Source organism: Pangasianodon hypophthalmus, chromosome 5, assembly GCF_027358585.1.
Source record: "Pangasianodon hypophthalmus isolate fPanHyp1 chromosome 5, fPanHyp1.pri, whole genome shotgun sequence".
In the NCBI taxonomy this organism is placed as follows: Eukaryota; Metazoa; Chordata; class Actinopteri; order Siluriformes; family Pangasiidae; genus Pangasianodon; species Pangasianodon hypophthalmus.
The window spans coordinates 9919932-9947848 of NC_069714.1; the positions used below are offsets into that span (position 1 = coordinate 9919932).

Below are 27917 nucleotides of genomic sequence, written 5' to 3' on the forward strand. Positions count from 1 at the left end.
CCTGTTTTCGGTTGCAAAAATACAAAACATCTTCATAAGTGAAATGCTGAGAAAGGAGAATTAATATGACTCAGATACTTGTCAAACACCAGGTTGGGCCTCAGTGCCGAGTGGAGTGTGAAGGTCAACCCCTGAGTAGAGCTGTTGCAAGTGTAAACATCTAGGCTACCATCATGGACACATTCAGCATTTACACAGATTAAACTTTTAGCAAAACACAACCTGTTTGTAACTGTAATTGCAAAGGCAGTGCCTTTTTTTTTTTTTTTTTTTTTTTTACATTTACAGTCTGCATTTCCTCACATCATTGGAGCTCTGTTTTACACCAGTATCACTCTTCAGGTCCAGTCTCCTCATCTTTGATTGGCTAGTCATCTGCGGCATCGTATCGACTATTAGCCAATTGCAGTGCAGGAGGCGGGGCTTGTTGGACTATGGGTGAAAAAAAGAATCCGTCTGTTTAGCTGAGCGGAGAAGCAGAGGGGGGAGGAGAGAGAAATCGTTGACTTCCTGTTTTCTGAAAGCATCCGAATATATATCACATACAGGAAGATGTGCAGCGGATACACACCCGAATCAAAATCTGACTGAGCCCTGCTGCAAATGCGGATAGTTTGCAGCTTTTCCAGCATCCCTGCATCCCTCCCCTGGATCCCGGGTCCTGCTCCGCTCTCTGGCTGGAGGTAGCGACTCACCAGCCGGCCAGGGCCGCCATCGAGCCCCGGGGCCCGAGCAGACGAGCTGCATCAGCGGGGCATCTTTCTGCGTCGGCGGTTTTGTGCCTGCAGCGAGCAGATCAGTGCAGAAGCAGATCAGTGCAGAAGCAGATCAGTGCAGAAGCAGAGCGGGTTTTATCATCAGTGTTCATCTGCAGCAGATCGGATGAGTCGCTTCAGGTGACCGCGATATGGCAGTGCTGAAACTCGCTGATCAGGTTCGTCTCTACATACCTCAACACTTCCACTGAGATGAGGCAATGTAAGGTATTGTGTCTGCGCGATCGGAACGCATCTGTAAAAAATACTTCGAATAGTTTTAAATGTTTTATATGCAGCTTTACTTGAGTAGTCATGAGCGTCTATTAAGCGTCATGAGCAGGGTGTGCGGTTATAACGCGTTTTCCTCATACAGACTGCTTCCTCTGTTCACTAGCTTTCTGCAACTGCTCGTGCCATATATATATGTGTGTGTGTGTGTGTGTGTGTGTGTGTGTGTGTATGTATATATATATATATATATATATATATATATATATATATATATATATATATATATATATTTATACACACACACACCCACACACACACACACACACACACACACACTGCTTCCACTGTTCACTAGCTTTCTGCAACTGCTCATGCCATATATATATGTGTGTGTGTGTGTGTGTGTGTGTGTGTGTGTGTGTATATATATATATATATATATATATATATATATATTTATACACACACACCCACACACACACACACTGCTTCCACTGTTCACTAGCTTTCTGCAACTGCTCATACCATATTTTATAATATATATATATAATCTATCTATCTATATAATCTATATATAGTTATACACTCTCAGATGTAAAGGCACCAATCTCTACGTTTCCTACTATCATTGATGGCACATCTTCTGTACCTTTAATATCTATATTTTCCACCTTTAAGAATAATTTAAGATACATAATTTAACCTTTAAACCTTGACTCTAAAATACAAGACATGCACCTTCCCAGGTAAGAGATAAATACTAAAGGCACGGAAGAGGGTGCCTTTATTTCTGTGAGTATATAAGTCTCGTTATATTAGTGCTGGTTTAGTGATTATTTCTTCTGTTTTTTTTTTAATTATTATTTTTTAAATTTAAGTTCAGTGTAAGTGTGTTCCACTATTAGTACTTGATTGTGCCAAACTTCCCTGTTAATGCACTTTTTTTTTTTTTTGCTGAGCAAGCATGGATTACCCAAAAGGCACCAGTGTGCTGTGTTAAGCTGTCTGTGCTGCTGATGATAGTGTTAAGAGTGTATGGTTATACAGCATGACTCACTTTCCCTGTCTATAACCACAGCACTATTACACATTGTAAAGCTCTCGTCCAGGTACCAGGCTAGCTTCAGAGATGTTTTATAAAGATTAAAATGTGATTCTAAATCAAAAGGTTTTTAAAGACATTAAGGCAAGACTCTATGGGTGACTCTAGGGTATTTTTTATTAATGGTAGCTACTACAAGAAAGCAATCCTTGCCTGTTTATTTCAGATATTTTCACAAAAACTTTAAAAAAATGACATCTGCATGCAAATTAGGCTTTGTCTATGTAAATATGTGTAAATTTGCATACTCAGTCACGACTCACTGTGAAAGGGTTAGCACGTTTGCCTCGTCCTTCCAGGGCTGGATGTTCGATCCCTGGCTCTGCCCTGTGTGGGGGGTGTTTGCATGTTCTCCCTGTGCTTCAGGTTTTGTGCTCACATGGTTACTTCCAGGTACTCTGGTTTCCTCCCCCAGTCCAAAGACATGAGTTGTAGACTGATTGGCATCTCTAAATTGTCCACAGTGAGTGTGTGTGTGTGAGTGTGTGTGTGAGATTGTGCCCTGCAGTGGGTGGGATAGGCTCCAGGCTCCCCGCGACCCTCTGTAGGATGAGCGGTATGGAAAATGGATGGATAGATGGATGGACTTCACTGCGAAGATTTTATTAAGTGAAAGACTTACAGACTTGAAAGACTTGTTGGGAAGTTATTTCTTTATTATTATTTAACCAAGACTGAAAACACCAAAGACTGTTATAAAAACTGCTTTTGGTCATTTTTGGTATTTTTAGTATATAATATCTAACATAAAGCCAACTATAATCAACATTTTGGGAAATTTCCAAAATTTGTAATATCTGCCTAGGAATAGGAATGAACATGTAATTTTTTAAAAAGATTTTGCTAAAGCCTAAATTAAATTATTTTTGTTTCAGTTATTCTATGTTATGGATAAATTTTAAACAATAAGCGACAATCCAACATATCCAAATACTTTACTGTTGAAAATGACATTGTTTTCACAGGGTGTGATATTAAATGACACTGTTGTTCTCAATTAACCTTGTCAGGGCGCCTGCTTCTAATACTTTAGTTGTCAGGGGCGGAGTAAAATGACATTGTTGCTAAGGAGGAGTGGTAACACCCTCACTCCAACGAATAAAACAATCTAGCATAGTCACTGACTCAGAATGCACAGTATGTTGCCGCAATTAACTACACTGCTACATACACTCACCGAGCACTTTATTAGGAACACTATACTAATACTGAGTAGGGCCTCACTCTGCCCTCAATTCTTCATGGCATGGATTCCACAAGATGTTGGAAACATTTCTTTGAGATTCTGGTCCATGTTACATCACACAATTCCTGCAGATTTTTCAGGTGCACTTTCATGCTGCAAGTCTCCCCTTCTACCACATCCCAAAGGTGTTCTACTGGATTCAGATCCGGTGACTGGGAAGGCCACTGAAGAACACTGAAATCATTGTCATGTTCATGATACCAGTTTGAGACGACTTTTGCTTTGTGACATGGTGCATTATCATGCTGGAAGTAGAAGATGGTAAATTGTGGCCATGAAGGGATGCACATAGCAACAATACTCAAATAGGCTGTGGCATTCAAGTGATGATTGATTGGTATTAATGGGCCTGAAGTGTGCCAAGAAAACATTCCCCACACCATTACACCACCTCCACCATCCTGGACTGTTGACACAAGGCAGGTTGGGTTCGTGGATTCATGCTGTTGGCACCAAATTTTGACCCTTCTGTCTGTGTGCCTCAGCAAAAATCGAGATTCATCAGACAAGGCTATTCAACAGGCAATTCAACAGTCTTCAGCTGTCCAGTTTTGGTGAGTCTGTGACCACTGCAGCTTCAGCTTTCTGTTCTTGCTCACAGAGGTGGAACCTGATGTGGTCTTCTGCTGTTGTAGTCCATCCCCCTCAAACATGTTGTGCATTCTGAGTTGCTTTTCTGATCACCCCAATTGTACAGAGTGGTTATCTGAGCTACTGTAGCCTTTCTGTCAGCTCGAACCACTCTGGCTATTCTCCGATGATCTCTCTCATCAACAAGGTGTTTATGTCCGTAGAACTGCCGCTCACTGGATGTTTTTTCTTTATTGCTCCATTTTGAGTAAACTGTAGAGACTGTTGTGTGTGAAAATGGAGTTTAGAAATACTCAAACCAGCCTGTCTGGTACCAACAATCATGCCACGATTAAAATCACTGAGATCACGTTTTTTCCCCATTATGAGGGTTGATGTGAACATTACCTGAAGCTGCTGTATCTGTGTGATTTTATGCATTGCACTGTTGCCACACGATTGGCTGATTAGGTAATTGCATGAATGAGTAGGTGTACAGGTGTTCCTAATAGTGTTTGGTGAATATAGTTAAAACATTTAATGCTTGGGGTTTGATAAAAGGAAAACAGAAAATTTGTCCTAAAATATGGAAAAAACAGGATTTGTTTATTTGAGCTGTGGATTTCTCCAGCTCAGAAGCAATTAAGAGGCCACGAGTAACTCGAAAGGAGCTGGATAGACAGTTTGGATGGAGGAATCCTGTTTATAGTCCTAAAGCTGGCTGTCCTGCACAGTTTCAGTTTTTCTCTACTCCTAACATGTTTCCACTTATTCAGTTTATGGACAGCTTTGGAGAAAACTAGAGGTCTGGCTCATGAGCCTACAGTACTGACGAAAGTTTGGCTGATTAATAATAATAATAATGTAGTAACATAGTTGAAAGATTTCAGAAAATATGGTTTAAATTATTATCTAACATTAAATGAAGTGAAATTAGAGTGCTGTCAGACTATATTAAAATAAAACAGACATAGACAGACATTTTTTGTCTGACTTTTAAATCTAAAATACTACTATAAAATACCCTAAGTAGTGATATATAAGTAGTGATATATGTCAATCCAAACATCAAATGTAATATATATAAATATATTATACATATACATATATAGTAAAAAGGAAGACAGTTCAGATTCACCTTAACTTGAGGATTTCTTTGCACTATTTCTAACTCTATTCATATGTCCCTGTTCAGTAGAAGTTATGTTCACGTATCCATGATCTGTCTCAGACGGGCTCCATCAATGCGAGGTCTTTGAGAGACAACATTATACATTATGTAGGATATGTTTTCTCTGATTATCAAAAATCTTGTGTTACAACCACTTTTTAACAGTTGATTCAGATCACCCTTACTTCATATCTCACATAGATAGATATATGACGTAATGACGGTCCATCCCAGAACCCTTACTCACAATATAGGCATAGTCAATTTACAGATAATCGCACTATCCAGTATCACCCAGAAGAGAATGGGATCCCTTCTGAGTGTGGTTCGTCTCAAGATTTTCTCCTCATGTCACCTCTATCACCTCTGGTTTGCTTATGAGGACTCTAAATCTACGTCTGGATTTCTATAAAGCTGCTTTGTGACACTGTTTGTTAAAACCACTATACAAATAAAATTCAGTTGAATTGAATCATCCTGCTGTGGGTGGGGGCAGGTTGTGCAGTTGGTCGTATTGGGGGTGAGGTGCAAAATATTGGGAAATTCCCTGTCAAGGCGTCTTAAGAACTATTAAGATAAATGTAGTGATAAAGAGCTGGTGGATCAGAGTACTGCTCATGGTTTCTTGCAGTCCTGCAGTGCTGATTATTAAGCAGCGTTTGAAGGATGTGGAATGTGTAAGTGGCTTGGTAACTGCTGTAAAATTCAGCAAAGCTCTTGCTTTTCTAGACCTGCCTTATCCAGTCTAACTAATCTAACTAATCAATTACATTTGATGTTTGGATTGACAGCTGTATCCAGAAATGCTTTTTTTGCATCATGAGCAGTTGATTCTGACTACTAAAGGACTCAAATTTAAGCAAATTTTCCAACTGACTGTGTGGAGAGAAAGGGACAGGAAGTTGTTGTATCTTTTTTGCTTGTCCCCCTTTCTTCCACTCTCTGTGGGTTTGATTTCTTGCTGTGAGAGAGAGAGAGAGAGAAAAAGAGAGAGAGCAAGCATGTAGAGCTTCTGTTATGTGTCAGCACAAAAGCGTTTAGAGTGTCATTTTGGTGACGTGCATTTTTAAAATTTAGAAATGTCCCCTAAAGGCACTAAGGCTGTAAATTGATCTTTGTTGCTATTATGTACAGATTTCATTTATATAAAAGACATTCCTCAGTCCTGTCTTCTGCTTTTGCTCCATGGACGACAGATACAAACAGTAAAGGAAATAACACAGTCATATAAGGCATCTCTTTTCAGTTTGGTGAGGTATCAGCAGTTCTGCATCATATCCTGCTGCACTCAGATTTTTGGGTTAAAGGCATAATACAGAGGAAGGGTCTGCGGTGCTCGAGTTGTCAAAAGCAAAGAAACTCCTACTTATCCCCTCCCCCATTTGGTAACAGGAACTCATTGGCTCTTGAGTAGAAGGATTGAGGGAGTGTAGTGTATGTCAACAAAGACTTCAGTGTTTGGAGTGCTGGCTTTGCCTAGAAGGAGTGCTGGGAGGGATATGGGGTATGTCCTCGATTGTTATGGGCCATGTTCAGAGCCTTGCTCCTGTTCTCCAGACCCTCATCACACAGCAGCTCTGTCACGCTTCAGCACAAACAGCTGGTCACTTCCTTGGAGAGTGGAGGACCATGTGATAATAAGAAGCAAATGAGTCCCTACTGAAGCACTTCTATCATGCTACTATGTATTACTACAAAGATATACAAAGTATTCCTGCAAAGTATTTCTTTTTTTTGCATTTCAATGAGCTAAAAATATCTTGTTTCTATGTAGCCCTGTGCAGACATCTTAGACACGTCTTAGACATGGTGCATCAGAATCAGTGTTTTATTCGCCAAGTACATGTGTACAAGGTATTTGTCTTGGCATTGGAGTCAACAGTGAGCCCAATTCATACAATATTCAATACGCATTATACACAGTAGTTTACATGGAAGACAGTAATTTACAACAGACACACAATAATTTATATTAAGAGCTTCTAATGAAAGATCAGTAAAACCATAAATCAAATTAATATTAAGTGTGAGCACACTTTGTCTTTAAAACAGTGTCAGTACTCTTAAGTACACTGTCATGCAGCTTTATAAAGAAAAGTTTTGGCATGTTATTCCAAACCTCAGTTGTTCACAGTTCCTCTGCAGACCTGTTTAATCATTCACTGGCCTATACAGTTACAAAATGATCAAAAGATCTAAAAACTACTCTACTCTGTTCTTCGATTAATATTAGATTCTTTAACAACATATTGAAAAGAGGTATTCATCTAAAATTTGTAAAGGGCCAGTTGCTCAAAATTTCTTGCTTACATGACTGTGTGGCGACAATATTTACCTTTTAATGCTTAACCATTAATGATTAGTTTATGGCTATATATTCAAAGACAATTCAAAGTGGTTATGCTTTGTTTCGTATCACAACTGACTAGCGCCATGGACTCAACAGATGAAACATCAGTTTTGAATTTGATATTTTGATACAGGGAGAATGATCACATTTTTCTCTGACCATTCGTCTTAACTATATATATATATATATATTTGGTAATCAGTCCAGAGAGGGTAAATAAATTGAAACATTTCTAAATAGTGTCTTTGAAAACTCTCTAAGCCTTTCTGACTTAATATCTCTAGCCTTGTAGCTAGTCTCTGGTCTGATGAGCTGCCTTCAGCTGAATAATTTACATAAATGCATGTGATTGGATGAACTGCAACAGAGGGTCTGCTACAAAAGCCATGCTGGTTTATGTTTAGAGAACTAGAGTCGCTGAACAATGGGCAGTGTTTTTCATATTTATTGACTCTGCTGAAGTATCTTTTTCCAAGTTATTTGTGTTCTGAAATACTTTGCTGGATCCGTAATTGGTCCGTGGTCCTCAAGTTGAGGACGGTTAATATAGAAAGTTCTTTGTAACGGTTAATATTTTGGAAAATCTTTATTAATGTCTCTCAATGGAGCAAATATTAGAAATCTCATAAAAACAAGTTTGCTGTGAATATGTGGAGTATAAGAAGTATTGTGTTATTTAGCAGCTATGATGCTGCCCAACCTTAGACAGGAGCAATAATTTTTGTCAGCCTACACCATATTCTGGAGAAAAATGTCTGACAGATCTAAATAGAACGGAAATAAATGAGTAAGTCTGCTCTCTCCAGTGCAGAACTGAGCTAAATAAAATTCCCTCAAATTTGGCCTACATTCTGTAAATCCACACATTTACCTTAAACCCAGGTTTTGTTACAGATATCGTGGCAGAAAATGTTAGAAAAGACACCGAGGCTGAAAACTGGTTTTGACTGGTTATACAGTTACTGTATAGAAGGATGTTGTCTATAATTTAACAGCAAAATTTGCATATTTTTGCAAAAGGGCTTTGTCAGTGGCATGGTGGTATATTTGGGAACAGAGCTAAAAGCTGTCTTGTTATATTCTCTCTAAAGTAAATTTGAGTGTGTGTGTGTGTGTGTGTGTGTGTGAGAAGGCAACTGAAAACAGAGAGATCTTGACAATATACATCCCACTGAGGGAAACATCACTTAACAGGGCTGTGTGTGAAAGAAAGAGTGGGAGCAAAAGACAGAATGATGTCAGTGGGTTTGAGAGAATGAGAGAGCGAGGCAGCCTTATTTGTGACTTTCTTCCCTGTCCAGTACGAGGCCACATTACCACATTTTCCAAAGCAGTTGTTGGCAGTTTGCCTGTCGCTATTAGTGCGTGTGTGTTTGCACAACGACGAGTGCTCTCTCCTTCAAGCGGAACTGAAAATGCTTTCCGAGCTTCCCCTCGATCTTTTCTGAGAAGGTGACAGCACGCAACAGGAAGTGTTGCTTTCTTTCTGGGGGTGGTGGCAGCTAGGAGACACAGACAGGAAGTGAACGTACAAGCAGGTTTATTACAATGTTGCTGTAAGTGGCCTGTTCTGTTCAAATATTTCCCCTTTTTCTTAAGGAAGCTCTCCTGTATGATTATGCATGATAATGCTGTCTTGCCTTCCTTGTAGTTTCAGCGGTGAGATTTTGGAGAAGTCACGCCTGTGTGCTTTCAGGTTTTGCTTTCAGCTTGAAGGTGATGGGGACACCGGTGTACTGTCATGTGGTCCTGAGTCTGTGTTTAGCCTTTCAGTAAAGATATCACTTCTCATAATGCATGAGGCATGGGGATGCAGCTTCACAGGCTGATGATTATCACCCTCATGCGGTCGTGTTCTGCCAGATTCGCAAGACAAATGCCTGTTCTGCATGCCAGCAGTCAGAAGCAATCCTTCGTGCTTTTATAGGGCATGAAGCTAATTCTTTCCTATGCACATATAATAATAATAATAAAATAATAATAATAAAAATAAAGTCTGTAAAAATAAATAAAAATAAAGATGGCTAAATGCTGTGATAAAAGCGTGTATACATTCTCACTGAAATGCCCTTTGTGTGTCCGCAGCCGGCTCTTGTCCAAGCCATCTTCAATGGAGACCCTGAGGAGATCCGCATGCTCATCTACAAATCGGAGGACATCAACGCACTGGTATGCAGCTCTTCCCTGCAGCTTCATGACCCACATTCAGTTTCTTTGTCTCTCAACTCTACAGACAGTGAGCTGAGTTGAAATCTGTTTACCCCAGAGCACCTAAGACAGGACAGTGTCGTTTTCCACACAGTGTTTAGTCTGCTTTCCTTGCAGCAGCCTCCATCATGACTCCATTTTGAGTGACTTCATTGTTCTGCCCTGCTCTGTTCAAGAGACGGCACTGAGCACATTTATCTGCTACCATTGCTACACACTGTTACAGCCCTCATCACTGATAACACTGTAGATTGAACCTGATGACTTTTTTCTGCCCTCCTAGGAATTTGCGATGGTATGTTAACAGAAGCCCAGGGATTACGCTTTTTCAGGGTTCGGTTGGCATGGTAACACTAAGGGATGTCACTGTCCCTTATCCCAGGGGTTCTCAAACGTTTTACAACCACTTTAATAGTAAAAAATCCATGGACCCCCTCAGTACAGATTTATTTTATTCAGATATTAGGATTATTATTTAAAAGTGTCCAATCATTTAGTGTGAAGGCTAACATGTGCTTCCTCCAAGACACCCAGCCAGCTGCTTCTTTTTGAACAAACTCGGAGGAAAGCGCTATCTGCCCTTTTCCTCATACATGAGCTCGCAGACACACACTATTGGCTAGTGTCGCTGTGATTGACAGGGGAGAGAGAGCATGCCATCCCTCCCACACATACGCAATGGCCAGTATTGCTTCCTCGTCTCCAGGGCATGGATGGCTGTGGCATCATTAGAATTTGAACTTGTGATCTCATGACGACAATGCAAATGTTTTTTTTTTTCTGGCCACTGAGCTTTTTATTTCATTGATTTCAAGTTATTGAATTCTGGATTAAACCCATTTAATTTAAATTACCAGTTGAACAGATTTAGTGTAGTTATATAGTTATAATAATGATATTGATATAGTAGTAATAACATATAAATAAATTAGAGTTATAATAACTCAATAATTAATAATGTTTTGATAATGGTCGTTTGTAATTTGTAACAAAATGTTTAAAAATCGTGGACCCCCTGCCTATATTTCACAGAGCCCTCTTTTGAGAACCATGGCCTTATACCTTTGTGTTTTTACATTGTTGTACAAAGGTGTTTCGTCCACACTGAAATGCTGGAATGATTGGAAAACACAGATACTGAGCACAATATCTGTCTGCCATTTTTTGCACATAACACTGTTTACATGTTTTGATGTGAGACACACCAGCAAAAATAGAAGTGACAAATAAAAAGAGCATATTTGCACATCAGTGAATATAAAGTACTTCCTACTGCATGCAAAAATGCTGACTTTATATTGTATTCACCTCTGATCAGTTGCAAATGATTGACCAAAACAGAACCAACAGCAAGAGTCAAGTTAAGTCCTCCATTGTATTGGATGTTGGGATCACATGACAATTAGGATGATTTCAAATATCTCTAGTTTCCCTCATCCACGCTAAAGTGGGAAAACTCCATATTCAAATCTGGCTGGCTCTGGAGAGCGTATTCAAAAAGAATGGCACTGGTTGAAAATACTGCTTGAGTGTGGACAAAACAGGGAAAAGTGTTTGTTTGAAAGTGCATTCTTATTACAGTGGACGATGATTTAGAGAACAGCTGATCTATGCAGTTAAGGCTGATAAGGATGATATGTATCCTCTTCTTCTCTGTTTCCCTCTCTCAGGACACAGAGAAGCGTACTCCCCTCCATGCAGCAGCATTCCTCGGTGATGCGGAGATCATTGAGCTCCTTATCCTCTCTGGTAAAGTCTTCTCTCTTCTTCTCTACTTAATACCTTCATCTTCCTAAAAACTTGTATGAAGTCTTTCTTAACAACAACAAGGTCATCTTCCTTCTCTACCATTTTCACTGTGGTGTTTGTAATGCGCCTGAATTAGATGCGGTGCCCAAATGAAAGGTGTTGAAATGAAACCTTAGCACGCTTTCCTCTCTGGCTAATTGGCCTCGCCTCTCATTCTCTTCTCCAGGAGCTCGGGTCAATGCCAAAGACAACATGTGGCTCACTCCTCTTCACAGGGCCGTGGCGTCACGGAGTGAGGTGGGTTTAGCTACCGGCCATTCAGAGGTGTTGTTAAGCCACAAAATGTGTTCAGAAAGGTAGAGTAGGTTGCGGTGCAGGTGTCAAGTCACTAAGACAGCACAAACAGTGCAGACTCTGCAGCGTATAGTAATGCAGCCACATAGTGAGAGCTTATCTTGTTAGCTCACTTAAACTGCACTGGAAATAACAGTCTGAAAGTGGGACAACAGGAACTGTCACAAGATCAGTCAGATAGCAAGATTCATTCTGCACCATAGCAACATGAGCAACACGTATGAGTGTGTAAAAAAACACACACAAGAACTGTCATGAAAATGAAAGATCTAGTAAGTGAAAACATTCCTGTAAACCTATACGAATTGGGCAATATGATGATACAGTATTACACACTTTTCTGCGAGTCACATTAAATCTCTTTTTCATCTGTTGTTTAATATTTTTAAAAGCATGTAATACTTTAAAAAAAAAAATACATTGGTCTTGCTTTTTTATATTGTGGCACTGCTGATTTGCTAGTGTGTATGTTACAAATCAAGCCTCATTCTCATGATCTCTGTCATGTATCGTGACAAGTATTGTGATGATATAGTGTAAACAAATTACTGTGTCATCTGACCCTAGGCAAAAAAAAAAAAATCTAATAGAAGAAAATTTGCAGCAGCTTGTAAATGATTCTTTTTTTAACATTGGTTAGAGCAACATCAGTTCCTTCCTGTTTCTGTTTCATAACCTGCCACATGACTAGTTATATGCATCCCACAAGACAAGATACAAAACTTTAGTGTGCCTAGAAATGATAAAAATACCTTACACACTAATTTCTTTGATTATAGATTTAGGCTATAGATTTTTCCTTCCATATTCTTGTGTGAATGCAGGATTGACTTTATGAATGAGAGGTCACTGTGAGTGTGTCTGCTATACGTTCTGCGCAGTTACTTCTTCACACCCACTTTTTTTGTGTCTAGGAGGCAGTGCGTGTGCTGATCCGTCACTCGGCCGACGTGAACGCACGTGACAAGAACTGGCAGACGCCTCTTCATGTGGCAGCCGCCAATAAGGCTCTGCGTTGTGCTGAGCTCATCATCCCACTGTTGAGCAGTGTAAATGTGTCGGACCGCGGCGGGCGAACTGCCCTGCACCACGCCGCCCTCAACGGACACACCCAGGTATAATAGACACCCCTATGTGTACATCCACATGTGTACGTATGTTGTATTGGCCCTGTAGCTCTGTGGATCTACAGTATGCAGCACTATTTGTAAAATGTGAGTGCAAATGTGTGCAATTGGCAGCCTGGTAAAAGACAATACGTTAAAATTTAGGAATGATCTCACATTCCTCAATCCAGGAAATGGACATCACCAGTAGAGTTTGTCCATTTTGTCCATACCAAGCACCTCATTAACACACAGCTGTGGGTTGAAACACACTGAACTGCCTTCAAGTCATTTCAAATGTTTCAATAGGATCCTCCCACGGACTCACTTTCATGGTTTGAACTGGCTTCAGGCATTGGTTTTGGTGGAGCTGTCATCCTGAGTGGTATTTAAAAGGATGTTATATAAAGTGAGACACACACCAACTGACGCACGACTGACTCACAGCCTGTAACCGGCTGTGACTGGCACAGTCGTTCCTTTTTTCCTTGCCATCTTTCCATCTCTGAATTTCTTTGTTTCTTCTGTCCCTTTACTGCTTAGATGGTCAATCTGCTGCTGGCGAAGGGGGCCAATATTAATGCCTTTGACAAGAAGGACAGCCGTGCTCTTCACTGGGCGGCATACATGGGTGAGACGGGAAGGCCGAATATGCCACTCACACATTTTAACACTGTAGTTTTGAAATATAGCAGCTGTGGTCAAGAATGCACTTTACATGGGTCTGCCTCAGATCCAATCAGGAAGTCCAATCTGGTGGCATGGAAGAATAAAGAAAAAAGTAGGAAGGAAACACATTGTTAACTAAAACTTTTGGGGGGCTTTGCTTTGCCTCTGCAGGTCACTTGGATGTGGTGTGTTTGCTGGTGGAGCAGGGAGCGGAAGTCAGCTGTAAAGACAAGAGAGGATACACACCTCTTCATGCTGCTGCCTCCAATGGACAGATTACTGTGGTTAAATATCTGCTCAGCCTGTCTGTGGAGGTAATTGCACATGAATTTGCATCCACTTATTCATGCTGCATAACACGTTTTCACTGCTCCGACTTCTCCTACATACAGCAATGTATGTATTTGTACACATTAAAGGAATAACTTGAGCAAAAATGAAATGTACACATTTCCCACTTTAGGAAGAAATGCAGTCGATCAGCAAACAGATGTTTATTTTGGTGGTTGAATGGAAACAAATGTCTGTCTTATGGTTTAGAATAGAATTCCCAAATGGTAGAAATGTGGGTGTATCCTGCAACAAGGCAACAGTGCGTGAGGGTGAGTCAAAACCTTAAAAGTGCAACCTAAATTAGAGGAACAGGACATTAAATTTGTAGTTGCAAAATTAAAAGTGTACTACTCATCTATTGTTCTCAATAACCTCTTCTACTGCTGCCTTAAACCTGATCCACTTTTCTTACACCTATTTGAAATTAACAACGGAAAAAAATAGATTTCCGTTTGATTCACCCTTATAAAACATCAAAATCAACATAAAAAATTTGATAATTTACATACCTGATCTGAAGAAGGCAGGACATTTATAACAAATATGTCAGGTGGAATGTCCGGCAGTGCCGAATGTTACAGCTGAGAGGATCCAAATGCGTAAACACCTCTTTCCTGAAAACTCTCCAATGGCAGAAAGCTTACTAAATGTTCCACAGAGCAGAACAGAAAACATCCTTTCACCATATCAACAAATATACTTTTTCTTTGTAAACCAACAACTTGTGTTTTTTTTTAATTCATCTATTATTAGAGTTAGATTACATGTAATGTCTGCCATACAAGTTTCTGAATGAGCTGTTACTATAGTAACTATAACATATTAGAATGAGCACATTAGACTCTAATACGTTACTGTTTCTGTAGTAACTCATTCACAGGGATAAGGAATCATTTATGCCTGCTCAGATACACTCTTGCTTCTAAATCACATGACATTAATAACATAATCATTCTCAAAAAACAGGTCTATAGATATGAATAATTGCGTAACTTATTTGTCCCTTCTTTGGTCACTGGAGGTCTAGTGGTTGGGCCCTGTCGTTCTCACCGCTGTGGCCCGGGTTCGATTCTCAGCCAGGGAACCAACCCCAGCCAATGGGGTTGCACAAGACAGTGCATTCCCAGTGCTGGTCCCAAGCCCGGATAAAATTGGGGAGGGTTGCATCAGGAAGGGCATCCGGTGTAAAAACTGTGCCAAATCAAATATGCAGACCGATGATCTGCTGTGGTGACCCCTAACGGGAGCACCTGAAAGAAGAACAACAACAACGTTTGTCCCTTCTTTATCTCTAACAGATAGATGAAGCCAATGCGTTTGGGAACACGGCTCTGCATGTAGCATGCTTTAATGGTCAGGATGCCGTGGTGAGTGAGCTGATTGACCATGGAGCTAATGTGAGTCAGCCCAACAACAAAGGCTTCACCCCTCTCCACTTTGCCGCTGCGTCCACACACGGCGCCCTCTGCCTCGAGTTCCTGGTCAACAATGGAGCTGACGTCAATGTGCAGGTGATCTTCTGGCTCCCTTCTATCTCTCGTATCTCAGGAAACCTTTGTTTCTTTTCATACCCTTTCTGAGACGTTGCCATTATTCTCTTTCAGAGCCGAGATGGGAAGAGTCCTCTGCATATGACTGCAGTGCATGGCCGCTTCACTCGCTCTCAGACTCTCATTCAGAACGGTGAGAGCTTTAAGAGTTATCAGTGGGCTGAAATGTGAGCCTCAAGCTATTATCATGCACAAAGTAAAGTCTGTAAGAAGTGTTGGTGTGTTTGTAATGACAGGCGGAGAGATAGACTGCGTGGATAAGGATGGCAACACTCCATTACACATTGCCGCTCGTTATGGTCATGAACTCCTCATCAACACCTTAATCACCAGTGGGGCCGACTGCACCAGGTGTGTATGTGTGTGTGTGCTTTTATAACCAAAGATTAATGCACTGTTTATATTGGATAACACTTATGAAGTCTCTCTCTTTGCCCGTCTCTAGAAGAGGAATTCACGGGATGTTTCCCCTGCACCTGGCAGCTCTAAATGCTCATGCTGACTGCTGCCGGAAGCTTCTCTCCTCAGGTACCTCTGCCTTTGGAGAACTGACACAGCATAAAAATGTCACAGTACTGGTAGTGTGTTTTTTTTAGCACATCTGGAAATGAGCTGGAATGAAATTTAAAGCACACACAGGACTTTAAATGTGTGCTCAATAATGTTGTAGACCTATACTAAAGATCCCTTAGGAAACTGACTCATAATATTGTAATGCCATGAATTTGGCTAGTTTTCTTTGTTTCAATTTTTTTCGTTTGTGATTTTATATTTTCTGGCCCAGAAATGAACTCTGCTCCTAGCTGATCAGCTGCTTTCCCTAAAAGGCAACCCATAAGGCATATGTAGTTTCAACAGAGGGTGTAGGATCAATGTGTAGGTGGAGGCAAACCAATGTTTCCATTGCATTTGCCATTTTGCTCTGAAGCAGCAGAGGGTGATCAGGATTACAAACTGCTCCTTTAAGTTCAGTGCCATATTAAAGGCCTCAAATTTCCCTTGTTTTAATATTTTTGGAGCCATGCAGCACACTGTCAATATGCAATTGGCATTAATGAAACCAACAGTTCTCCCACTCCTTCATGAAGGCATCTTGATCCATAGCAGCAGATCTGCAGAGCCCAGGGGCCACTTCAGGCTTGTGATTTCTACAATAGGAAAATGCGTGGTTTTGATCTTTTACATGATGTTTCTTGTGTGCTTGTGCAGTAGCTGTGCTGTAGTGTCACAGCGTGATCGTTTCCTGTCGTGTTTTGTGCTGTGTCTGTCCTTGTGATTGTGTTTGGTGCAGACTTGAGCTGCTCATCGTTATAAATTTAGGGTTTGGAGTTAGAATCCCTGAAGAGAGACTTAGATGCTTCGTTTGCAGATGTATTGCTGAAGTGGGTGTCTTTAGTCACTGTATTTCTGTCTCTGCCATCTATGCATGCATTTGTCATCTAAAAACTGTCTTCCCTTGCACTGGGTCTGTGCTCATCCTGCACTAACACTCTTCTCTTTCTTTCTCTCACTCTTTCTTTTTATCTCCCTCTATCCCTGTGTTTCTCTTCCTCTCCTGGGTCTGCCACTGTGGCTGTCTGCGTGTTTTGTCGGGGGCTTCTTTTCTTCTGTGCCCTTCCTCTTCATGCCTCCATCCTCGCTCAGGACGGAGGTATAGCATAATCTGCACCCTCAGTAATGAGTCGGTCCTGTGTGCAGGCTTCCAGATCGACACCCCGGACAGCCTGGGCAGGACTTGTCTCCACGCAGCTGCTGCTGGAGGGTGAGTGTCTTTCCGCAGGATGTTCGAGTCTGAAAGAACATGGCAGTGAACTTCTGCCTGGCTGAGTGTCCTAAGAGCGTCTAAGAGCGTCAGATTCTTTGCCTATTTTCATCATTACAGATATAGGTCTGATCTTTTGATAGTCAGTGATACATGTACTGATCACTCCAGCCATATAGATGAACATTACAGTTTTACAATTATTGACTGTATCAGCAGAAAGGGCTCACTATAGGGCCAAGATGTCTAAAACCCTGCCGAAGTTGTTGGATAGCTACATGCCATAGTGAAATGGACAAAAGGCTAATCAATTCAGTTTGTAATCAGATACCAGCTGGTAAAATGTGCCTCATTCTCAAATGAATCTTTAAATAAACTTAATTTTCTCCCTTTTCACTATATTTAGTAGAAAATGTAAAAATTGCACTACTTGAAATCCACCACAAATATACAGTATACTCAGCAAAAATAACTCTTAATGGATGGATGGGTGGATTTGGTAATAATTCACCTGCATATGAACATTCAAAGTCTGATCTAGTCAAAATGGTAAAATAACACTTGCATTGTGTGACACTTGCTGTTGAAACGTCACTATTGTGATGACCACAACTCTGGTCAACTGAAATGAGTCCGTTGACTTAGACATGACTGCAAGTTTGTTTGCCTTTCTGCCTTCTCTGTTTATACTATATTTACACACAATTTACAATTTAAAATATATCTTTTTCCTCATTTAAAGTCTAGTAATTCTACCTTCTCTCATTCCCCTGTTCTTTCAGCAATGTTGAGTGTGTGAAGCTGTTGCTCAGCAGTGGAGCAGACCACAACCGCACAGACAAGCATGGCAGGTCAGTGTTTCGATAACTGTTATACTTATCAGTTTATCAGGAGTTATATTCTATAGATGCACATTTAAATATCTGTTTACAATGCTCAGTCTGATTGAATATATCTCAGGGGTGAGTAGCACAGCTGGGTCTGTCTGCAGTACAGAGCAGAATTACAGCCCAGACAGTCCATCTCACAACATCTTCACAACATATCAGACACACACTGTTTGTTTTGTCCCAAATACAACGTGTTTATGGTTTGTGTGTGCCTTATCATAGGACTCCCCTCCACTATGCAGCTGCAAGTCGTCATTTTCAGTGCTTAGAGACTCTGGTGTCGTGTGGTACCTGTATTAATGCCACTGACCAGTGGGGACGGTCTGCCCTGCACTACGCTGCTGCCTCTGACCTGGACAGGAGGTACAGATCTACGCTCTACCATGTTTTCTTTCCATGCTGGTTTCCCAAACCAAAAAGATGCTAGTTTGCAAGTCTAGTTTGCCTAGCAAATAGTTTGCAGAACTTGAGCATTTGCATAGAAGCCCAAGGTTCCCTAATCAAACCACAGCAAAACATCCAAACATTTAAGATAAGAGCATGAATAACACAAAGAAACGTAAATGGAGTAATAACAGTAGGCAGTAGGTATTTGACACAACTACTTCTTCCTTCATTGTTGTAACCAAGTGGAGCCTTGATGAGGGTTGGTACAGTATTACCATTCTGTTCAAGTTGCCATGGCAACTCTGGGATATTTTTAAGTCCCCAGTAGACAATGCAGAGACGCTGCTGTGACGTCAAACTGAGGCTGCGTTTCTAATCACTTCACACTCAAGAGTGGATAAAAGGGAACAATTAGGCCTGTTGCTAATTAGTCAGTGTGACTGGGTTTGATAGGCAGGTATGATGTGGCATAGAGTCACCTTTTTCTTGCCCCAATGAATTGTTACAGGTTTGGGGCTTGAAGGTCTTGCTCAGAAGACCACTCACTTGAAGAGTAAAGGGCTGAATGTGTTTTGTGTGTGTGTGTGTGTGTGTTTGTGAAGGCGACGTGTAGCCCTGGAGCCAGAGAGTCCTGGAGTGCAAGCAGAGAAAGAGAAGGAGGCAGCTCTGTAAGTGCACTTTACCTCATTTTTACTAAAGACCCTAAACTGAGACTATGAGCCCCAGAGACTGACTACTATTATTATTTAGAGAACTTCTGTGCTGTTGTCATTGTCCTCTGCTCACACCTCTTGTTCTGCATTCACACTTATCCTGCTCTGTGCTGTAGTTAGCTGAGCTAATGTGTGTGTGTGTGTGTGTGTGTGTAGGTGCCTTGAGTTCTTGTTGAAGAGTGGTGCCACTGCCTCACTGAAGGACAAGCAGGGTTACAGCTCTGTCCACTACGCTGCTGCCTACGGCCATCGACGCTGCCTGGAGCTGGTGAGAGGCACACACACACACACACACACACACACACACACACACACACACACACACATGGGTCATATTGCAATGTAGTTGTTCTTTACTTAAAAAGCACGGGGTCTTGTAGTCAGCATGCTTAGTTGGATTGTGTGTTGAATGTCATGTTAAATCTACCGCATCCTCGGCTAGTGTCTATACAAGGTAGTCGTTTTTGGTCAGGAACTACTTTTTGCTTTTTCCTTTCATTGTATTTATTGAACATTGATTCACTGAATGTTTTTGTTTTTGTTGTTGTTGAAGCTTCTGGAACGAGCAGAGCAAAATCAGGATGAAGGCAAGAACTGCAGCACCCGGAGTCCACTACATCTAGCTGTGAGTCATGCTAGCCCTCTCTATAGTCGTTACAGCTCAACCTTCACCTTGCTGTTTTTGATTCTTGGGGTAAATCTACAGCTACAATCACTGATACAAATGCCTGGTCACAAGTTAGTGTTTTCAGCACTTTTCCATCAATATGGGGAACCATTCCACACTTTTCCACTACAAAAGAGCTCAACACACACAGTCATTTCAGATCAAGCGACAAAAAAGTTGATGGAAGCAGTGATGGTGGATTTTGTGGGCGGGGCCATTTCTTCCCCATGACAGCATCTCATGCACCTTAAGTTATTTATGTGACTGCCGTTAGGTAAAGATGTACAAAGCGTGGGTGGTTTTAAAGGATATTGCTGCTGGTCCGGGTCTTAGAATAATTTGTAGGTTGCAGCTCAGGCATCTCAGTGGAAAAGGGGCAACTGTCATTTTTCGGCATTGAAATTCTTGCTTAAGTTCGGCATGAGCAACTTTTGACAAAACGTCCCAAGTTATGTGTGTCTGTATGGATAGATTTGGCGCTATTGCAGTGATTGAGTTGTATATAGTGTGTGTGTGTGTGTGTGTGTGTCTTTGTGTGTTGCAGGCATACCATGGCCATGCGCAGGCTCTGGAAGTGCTGCTGCAGGGCCACTGCGATGTGGATCAGGGTGATGAGGTGGGCCGCACAGCTCTCGCCTTCGCCGCCCTCAGGGGTCACACCGACTGTGCTCTGACACTGCTGAACCACGGCGCTTCAGCACGCTGCAAAGACACGGTCCGCAGACGCACGCCTATCCACCTCGCAGGTACTGTGCCATGCTCTGTGTGTGAAGGGGTGGAAGAGGATTGCTAATTAATGATGTGTTAATAACATGGAGAATGTAATTTCATTACCTAATGGATCTGACTGTATCTCTCAGTGATGAATGGCCATACACCGTGTGTTCGCCTCCTGCTGGAAGATTCGGACAGCTCAGATCTGGTGGATGCAGCTGATTCTCAGGGACAGTGAGTGACTCATTATCATGTGCAGTTGTTTCAGTTTACACACTTCCCAGTGACTTTAGATAAGGCGTGGAATTGGGTGAATGGGGAGAAAGAGACCAAGAACTGTTTTTTATTTTCTGTTTGCATGGGCATTTTATGTGAAATAACACTAACAATTCAAAAATGATAAACATACTGAAGGAATGGATTAATGTAGAACTGAGCCCTTTCTATGGAGAAGTTGTTCTCTAGTGTTTTTTTTTTTTTGCCAGCTAGCTTGGTACAGTGGATATTACAAGCTGCTTTCAATAATCCTTTAAGATATTTAAAGATAGCTTTAGTTTAGGAGATGAGAACAGGTTGTATTACTGATATGGAACTACTGACATGCCAATACAGCTGGAACATCATCAGTAGTTGCTACTGGATCTCATTTGGAGCCACTATATGTTAGGATCCGTAGTTTGCGCTGTCAATAGGCACATTTTTTATGTTTGCATTAGAAAATACATGATGTGCATAAGCACAGAGCTTTAAAAGTTGTAATGTGTGATTACCAGGGTTTGTGCCGTATTAGGTTTAAGATTTGGTTATATATTCAAGTCTGATGTGTGTGTGTGTTTGTGTGTGTGTGCTTGCATGAATGTGTGTGTGTGTGTGTGTTTGTCAGGACCCCTCTGATGCTGGCAGTGCTGGGGGGTCATGTGGACGCGGTGTCTCTGCTGTTAGAGCGAGAGGCCAGTGTAGACACAGCGGATCATCAGGGACTGACTGCACTTCACTTAGGGGTGAGTGCACTGACACTGAATTACTGCAGTGGTACTGCAACTATGCCTACACACACACACACACACACACACACACACAAGCACACAAGCACACACACATTCACTCCTTCTTAAGTCTGTGAATAATATTTGTAGCACCATTAGCTTAATGGTGTTAAGCCCAACTCTTTAACACACTCTCTCTCTCTCTCTCTCTCTCTCTCTCTCTCACGCTCTCTCCCTCCATCTTGCTTTCTTTGGTCTCTCTCTCACCTCTCTCAGTTGCTGTGTGGTCAGGAAGAGTCTGTGCAGTGTCTTTTAGAGCAGGAGGCTTCGGTGTTGGTGGGTGACTGCAGGGGGCGCTCAGCGCTCCACATTGCTGCAGCGCGGGGTCACGCGTCCTGCCTCAGTGAGCTGCTGACTGTGGCCTTTGCAGAGTCGTCCATCCTTCCTCTGAGAGATCGCCATGGATACACACCCCTACACTGGGCCTGCTACAACGGTCAGTCCTCTCCTCAGCCCACAGGCATCAAGTGTACGCATGTCACAGTAGCTTCAGTGTGACCAGCACTCCCCGTCTGTCTAGATTTGATATTAAAAGAGATGCGCAATGCTTTCTATGACAATAAATATTTTTACACTGCCAGTCAAAAGTTTGGGCTAGATTGAATATATATTTATAATTTTCTTAAAGACATTTTGATAAGGGCTTATGGTTGAAATTTGTTTAAGTGAAGTTAATGCTTATGTATAAATTAATTTCTGAGTCAAAGTGTATCTGTAATACATAAAACGAGCAGTTTTACTTAAACGTAAATTGATTCCCTAAACAACGTGTGTTATGTAGAACTTAGGGACGCAGCCATGAAAAGCCTCCTGGGTGAAAATTCCTCGTAAAACTGGTTAAATATGCCAAGAGTGTGCAAAGCTTCATTAAGCTTCAGCAACAGCAAAACTGTTAAGAATTTAAAATATAAAATAGCTTTGTTTTGTTTAACACTTTTCTTGGGCACTGCGTAATTCCATGTGTTATTTCAGAGTGTTAATATCTTCATTATTATTAAAAAAGTAGAAAAATGTATTACCTTTTCTACACAATGAAGTAACTCCTTCTGTAAGCAGGTGTGTCCAAACTTTTAGCTGGTAGTGGATATACAGATGGGTGACAAATTAAAGGAAAATGCAACATAAAGTGTTTGCCGGAACAGTGTCTAGAAGAATGTGGAACTGTACTGGAGCGATGAATACCATTCTTTCAAAAGCTATTCTCTCAGTTTGTTTTGATGAAGGGGGTGCAGAGTGCTATTTAACATGCCACTCCAAAATCTTCTACGTGTCTAATTGAGTTGAGATCTGATGACTGTGAATGCCATAGCGTATGATTTACATCATTTTCATCCCCGTCAAATCATTCAGTGGGCCCTGATGAACTTAAAAAACAAAAAATAAAGAAATAAATAAACATATCTTGGTCTCCCAAGTGGCACAGTAGAAATGTGTTTGCCTTATAGTCTCTGTTCACCTACAACATGGACCAGCAATAAATAATAAAGTGACCAATAAATGTACACAGTGTTTAAAACCCCAGAAACACTCAGGAATCCTGTGCAACTCGTCTCCTCGATACATTGCCTCACAGATTATGAATTGTCTGTGCATTCAGCAAAATGAAATCTAATGTGTGTGTGTGTGTGTGTGTGTGTGTGTGTGTGTGTGTGTGTGTGTGTGTGTGTGTGTGTTTGGCAGGTCATGAGGGCTGTGTGGAGGTGCTGTTGGAGCAGAAAGGCTGTCGATGCTTTGATGGGAACCCCTTCACCCCTCTGCACTGTGCTGTGTATGTCTTCATTCCTTCAGTCCAGGGTTTTATTCCTGTTCTATGCTCTTACAATGCAAAAATGATATCTTAGCAAATAGAAATGTCTCAAGTGCTGCAAATGCATCTAAAATGTTTCAGTAAGGGATTATTAGAAAAGACACATAAAAAAATATTAAGCCTATTTCTTTTTCATTTTTAATAAGTTGATCCTGGAAGTTATCTTATGCTATTGGTAGATAATTTAGCTAATTTAATAAAGTGTCTAGAAATAACAATAATCTTTAATCCTGTATTTGTTTAATCCTGTAAAGAAACCTTTATTTAGGGTGTCATTCTTAATGAGTGTGTGTGTGTGTTCATGTGAGCCCACATGCGTGTGTGTTTTAATTCCATGTCTTTCTGTCTGTGTAGGATAAATGACCAGGAGTCCTGTGCAACTCTTCTCCTGGATGCATTGGGCTCAGAGATAGTAACCTGCAAGGACTCCAAGGACAGGTGTGTGTGCGTGTGTTTGTTGTCGTTGTTGAACAAGAGATACCTACTTGTCTGAGATGTATGCATGTGTGTTGTTTTTTATAGACCCTACAGTCATCTTAAATCAATCCATCTTACGTGCTTATGTCATAAATCAAATCTACTACCGTTTAGGACTCCTCTTCACGCAGCTGCTTTTGCTGGCCATGTGGACTGTATTCAGCTGCTCCTTGCCCATGATGCTCCTGTGGATGACGTGGACCAATCAGGGCGCAGTGCGCTCATGATGGCAGCAGAGAGGGGGGCGATCGGAGCTGTAGGTATGGAGCAGCTTCCTCTTCTAACATCTCTTCGACTTACTCTGCTCAACCGTTGTGACATTTTTAATTCTGTGTGTTTGAACAGAGGCTCTTCTCACCAGTGCGAATGCTGACCTCACTTTGACAGACCAAAAAGGCAACACTGCCCTGCACCTCGCTTGCAGCAGTGTGAGTGTTCACTTTCTTTTGAGAGAATTATTTAATCGGTTACAAAAACAGGTTTAGAAATTGAGACTGTTTTCTCCAAATACAGTGTAACAAATGAGCCAAGAGATGATGGATGTGTGCAGTTTATTTCTTTAGTTGCAAGATTTATGGAGCTAACAAACTAACCATTATAGACAATTGATCACTTTGCAAATGATCACACACTTTCCTCAAGCCATTGTTTGGCACAGTAACTGCATTTATACAGAAATAAATCATAAAATAGCAAAATAAGTCTATAGTAAAAGAATAAACTTGCAAATCAGATTGGAAGTGTATTACTATGCAGATGATTTCTGATATACAATTCCAACTTTAACACCTTTAGGCCAGAGCTCCTACCTAAGTTTGATGTTTGGACAGAGTGATACCAGACTATGTGCTGAGGAAGAAAGTGAATCTGGTCTCAAGATGGTTGCATTACTGGTTTCAGCTATGCAATGTCCCACTGTCCAGTTTTATAGATAACACTATAACTTTGTTCAGATGGGAATAGTTTTTCAGTATGTGTCTGTAATAAAACATTAATTTTCATATTTCCTTCATGATGAAACTTATAGGTTGGTTATAGGTTAACAGCTGAGTTTCTAACAACTGTTTCCTATGAATATGATGGTGATATGTTCACTTTTTTTCCTCCCCAATTTGGTCACCTGCCAGATCACATCCAGCTCTCTCTTTCAACCTTTTTACACACATTTAGGAGAATTTGTGTAAATATCTTTACTTGGACAAGTTGTTCCTAATTCATTTGAGTTCTTCAGTGCACAGAATCTTATTGTCCTGCTTCCTGTCCTTTATTCTTTTCTCTTCTTTTACAGGGAAAAGAAGAATGTGCTTTGTTCATTTTGGAGAAACTTCCAGATGCTGCCCTTGTCAACGCCACAAACGCTGCGCTCCAGACGTAAGTGTGTTTAGCTAAGTACTTGGAAAGGAAAGTATGCACGTTGCAGTTTGATTTGAGGGTGCATTCTTATTGTTCTGTAACTGTTTCCTGTCTGTCTCTCAGTCCCCTCCACCTTGCAGCTCGCAGTGGGATGAAGCAGACAGTGCAGGAGCTGCTGTCTCGCGGTGCCAGCGCGCAGCTTTTGGATGAGAACGGTGTGTCTCACTGAGCCTGACTCCATAGTGCATGCTGCCTGCTTGTCCTTAATGAATTCTACAGCTGGTTGTCATTCTGCAGTGTGTGTCTTTAGTGTCACTGCCCTCTATCTGTGCTTTGAAGCTTTAAAAAAAAGCCCAGTGCCAAAGCAGTGTGCACTTTTGCAAATCTTTGACTGTGTACATGTGTCTGTCCCCTCTTCCCAACCCCTGTCTGATTGTCCGCCTGGCTGTGTATTAATGGAATGCTGCTCTCTCCCACCCACTTTCCTGCCACTGTATTATGTCCCATCGCCTCCCTGTCCCTCTCTGTCCTCCTTTCTGGCTGTCTGTCCGTCTCCCTGTTTCTCTCCCTTCTTCAGGTCTCACTCCCGCTCTGGCTTGCGCTCCTAGCAAGGAGGTTGCTGAGTGCCTGGCTCTCATTCTGGCTACCATGATGCCTTTTTGCTCCCCTTGCAGCTCCGACACTCCCTCTCCAGGCACCCTGTTGAGATCTCTTCCTCGCCAAGCCAAGGGCCTTCAGGCTCCACGCAGCCCCAGAGATCCTTCCGGCCCGTCCAGCGAGGGCACGACCACCGAGAACGACTCCGACTCGGAGACCTTTTGACCTCTGCCCTTCCTGGAGTCCTTATCCCTTCCACCTCTAGAGTTCTCACAGCACTTAAACTCGCGGACCTCCCAGAAGCTGTACGAATATCCTCCGTTTCTGTGAATGGAGGAAATAGAGATTATGAAGGCTGGTCTATGCTTCATGTAGCCACATGATTATGAAGAGTGATGTTAAGCTCATGGAACTTTATGGAAAACAGTTTCATCCATAGCTAAGATATTAGCAGCTGTTATTGATATAGACTGCCAGCTGTTGCTGTAAAGTAGAACACCATTGCTACATTAATATTGTAGTTTTGAAGAGCTCATTGGCTTGAAAAGCATAAATCAGCCTTCACAAGAACATCGGTACACTTCCTGTGTAATTCTGACTACACAGAGACTTTTGAAAGCCATTTTATAATTCCTTTTACCTACCTGATCCATAAAACAGATGGTGTAGATGTTTTTTGATTTTAGTTAATGGATAAATTTGCCAAATATTGACTCAGCAAAACCACACTTAGGGTACGCTATATATATATAGTGTGGGTTACAGAATCTTGCACACTGTTTGCAAGCACAAACCCCAGAGAAGCACAATGTCAAATGTCATATGTTGTCACTAAACAGTTGTTACTAACAGGTCCTCTTACATCATTTTAGTTTGGACCAAGGACATTGTTTCTAGACAAACAGGGAATTGCAAACTACTGCCACAGACTGATTGGGATTATATATGTGTTAAAATACTTGCAAAAAAAAAAAAAAAAAAAGTTGGACTAGAAATGTGCAAGCACATTGGCAATCTAGAGTGAGATAACTGTGTGTAAATGAATTTAATTAGACTTGATAGATGCCATGACCAAACGGTCCTGAATAGTCTATTACAATACAGAAAGCTTATGAAGGTCTATATTTAAACCTAATGCTCGGGGAGTGCTACTCTGTCACTTTTATAATCATTTACACTGACAGTATTAAAATTAAAATAATTCCACAGGGCCAAGTGAGCACAGCTGCCACACACTCGTGTCTAAAGAGTGTTTTATTAATAAAACGGTACTAAATTTTGTCTGCACTTGCATATCTGGAGGAAGAGGGTTGGTTAGGAGTTGAGAAAAGAACCATGAATAACCATCCCGCTCTTCTTAGTTTTCCTCTTCGTGTTTTGTTCTACTTACGTGTATATTTCTCCAAATCCAGTCAAGTACCAGCTACTAGCAAACATGTGCAACTGCAGTCAGGCTTTCTGGAGGAACGTTACATTTGTTCACCTTCAATTTTTATTAATCTGAACCAGTTGCTTGAATTGGATCAGATGGTGCTAAATTTTTGGCCTTCAGTGATTGTTGAAATTTGACTATTGAAATTGACCAAAAGATTAAGTAAGATTGAGTAAGAATGAATTTTTTTTCAGCATCCTAATCATTTTTGTCCACAATGTGCCAGTTTCCTAAGCTTGTCCAGTGCCTTGTTTTGTTTTTGAAAATGTGAAAAGGGGATTTAATGCATTTTGGTGGTTGATTCTTACTGTACTCCTGTGTTTTCACTATATTGAGATGTGTGCGTGTGTGTGTGTGTGTGTGTGTGTAATACATCTGACAATGTTGGCTACATTCCTAGCACAGTCTGTATTTTGGCTCATGAGAATCAATACACAAGAATTGCACACAAATGTTGTCTAACAAAAGCACATGACTAATGTTTTTCTCCATATGGCTTGGATAAGTAGAGAGCTGAATGATGCACAGAAGTGAAATCTATCAGTATTATGCCAGACTAAGACTAAGCTTTGCCAATCATGACAATCCTATTGTGTGCCACATGTTCCTCATGCAGTATGAAATGCTGTCAGTCAGCTAAACATTCTTTTCTATAAATTGTATCCTTATAAAATG

At 41.1% G+C, this 27917-nt stretch overlaps 1 protein-coding gene across 3 annotated transcripts; it reads left to right on the plus strand.

The window, feature by feature from the left end:
* The first annotated feature begins 453 nt into the window (after positions 1-453).
* On the plus strand, positions 454-27917 carry ankrd44 (ankyrin repeat domain 44). 3 transcript variants are annotated; one of them, XM_026911864.3, is made up of 28 exons: positions 454-934; positions 9514-9597; positions 11307-11385; positions 11612-11682; positions 12654-12854; positions 13389-13476; positions 13686-13828; positions 15146-15358; positions 15452-15530; positions 15634-15748; positions 15843-15925; positions 17042-17159; positions 17942-18010; positions 18272-18412; positions 19039-19104; positions 19306-19417; positions 19703-19774; positions 20361-20562; positions 20677-20764; positions 21414-21531; positions 21793-22012; positions 23257-23344; positions 23738-23821; positions 23975-24120; positions 24206-24288; positions 25149-25231; positions 25337-25428; positions 25791-27917. In XM_026911864.3, exons 1-28 carry the CDS (start codon positions 908-910, stop codon positions 26033-26035), a joined length of 3210 nt encoding a protein of 1069 aa, XP_026767665.3. In that variant the 5' UTR covers positions 454-907; the 3' UTR covers positions 26036-27917. The 3 variants fall into 3 exon arrangements, with proteins under 3 accessions (XP_026767665.3, XP_053090393.1, XP_053090392.1); XM_053234418.1 differs by having other exon boundaries at positions 25888-27917; XM_053234417.1 differs by having other exon boundaries at positions 17096-17159.

Bases quoted from the DNA above. Each gene is read 5' to 3' on its own strand.
- ankrd44 (XM_026911864.3), top strand. From the start codon at position 908: ATGGCAGTGCTGAAACTCGCTGATCAG. The intron at 22,013-23,256 runs GTCAGTCCTCTC...TGTGTTTGGCAG, and splicing joins ACACTGGGCCTGCTACAACG to GTCATGAGGGCTGTGTGGAG. The intron at 23,345-23,737 runs GTATGTCTTCAT...CTGTCTGTGTAG, and splicing joins ACCCCTCTGCACTGTGCTGT to GATAAATGACCAGGAGTCCT.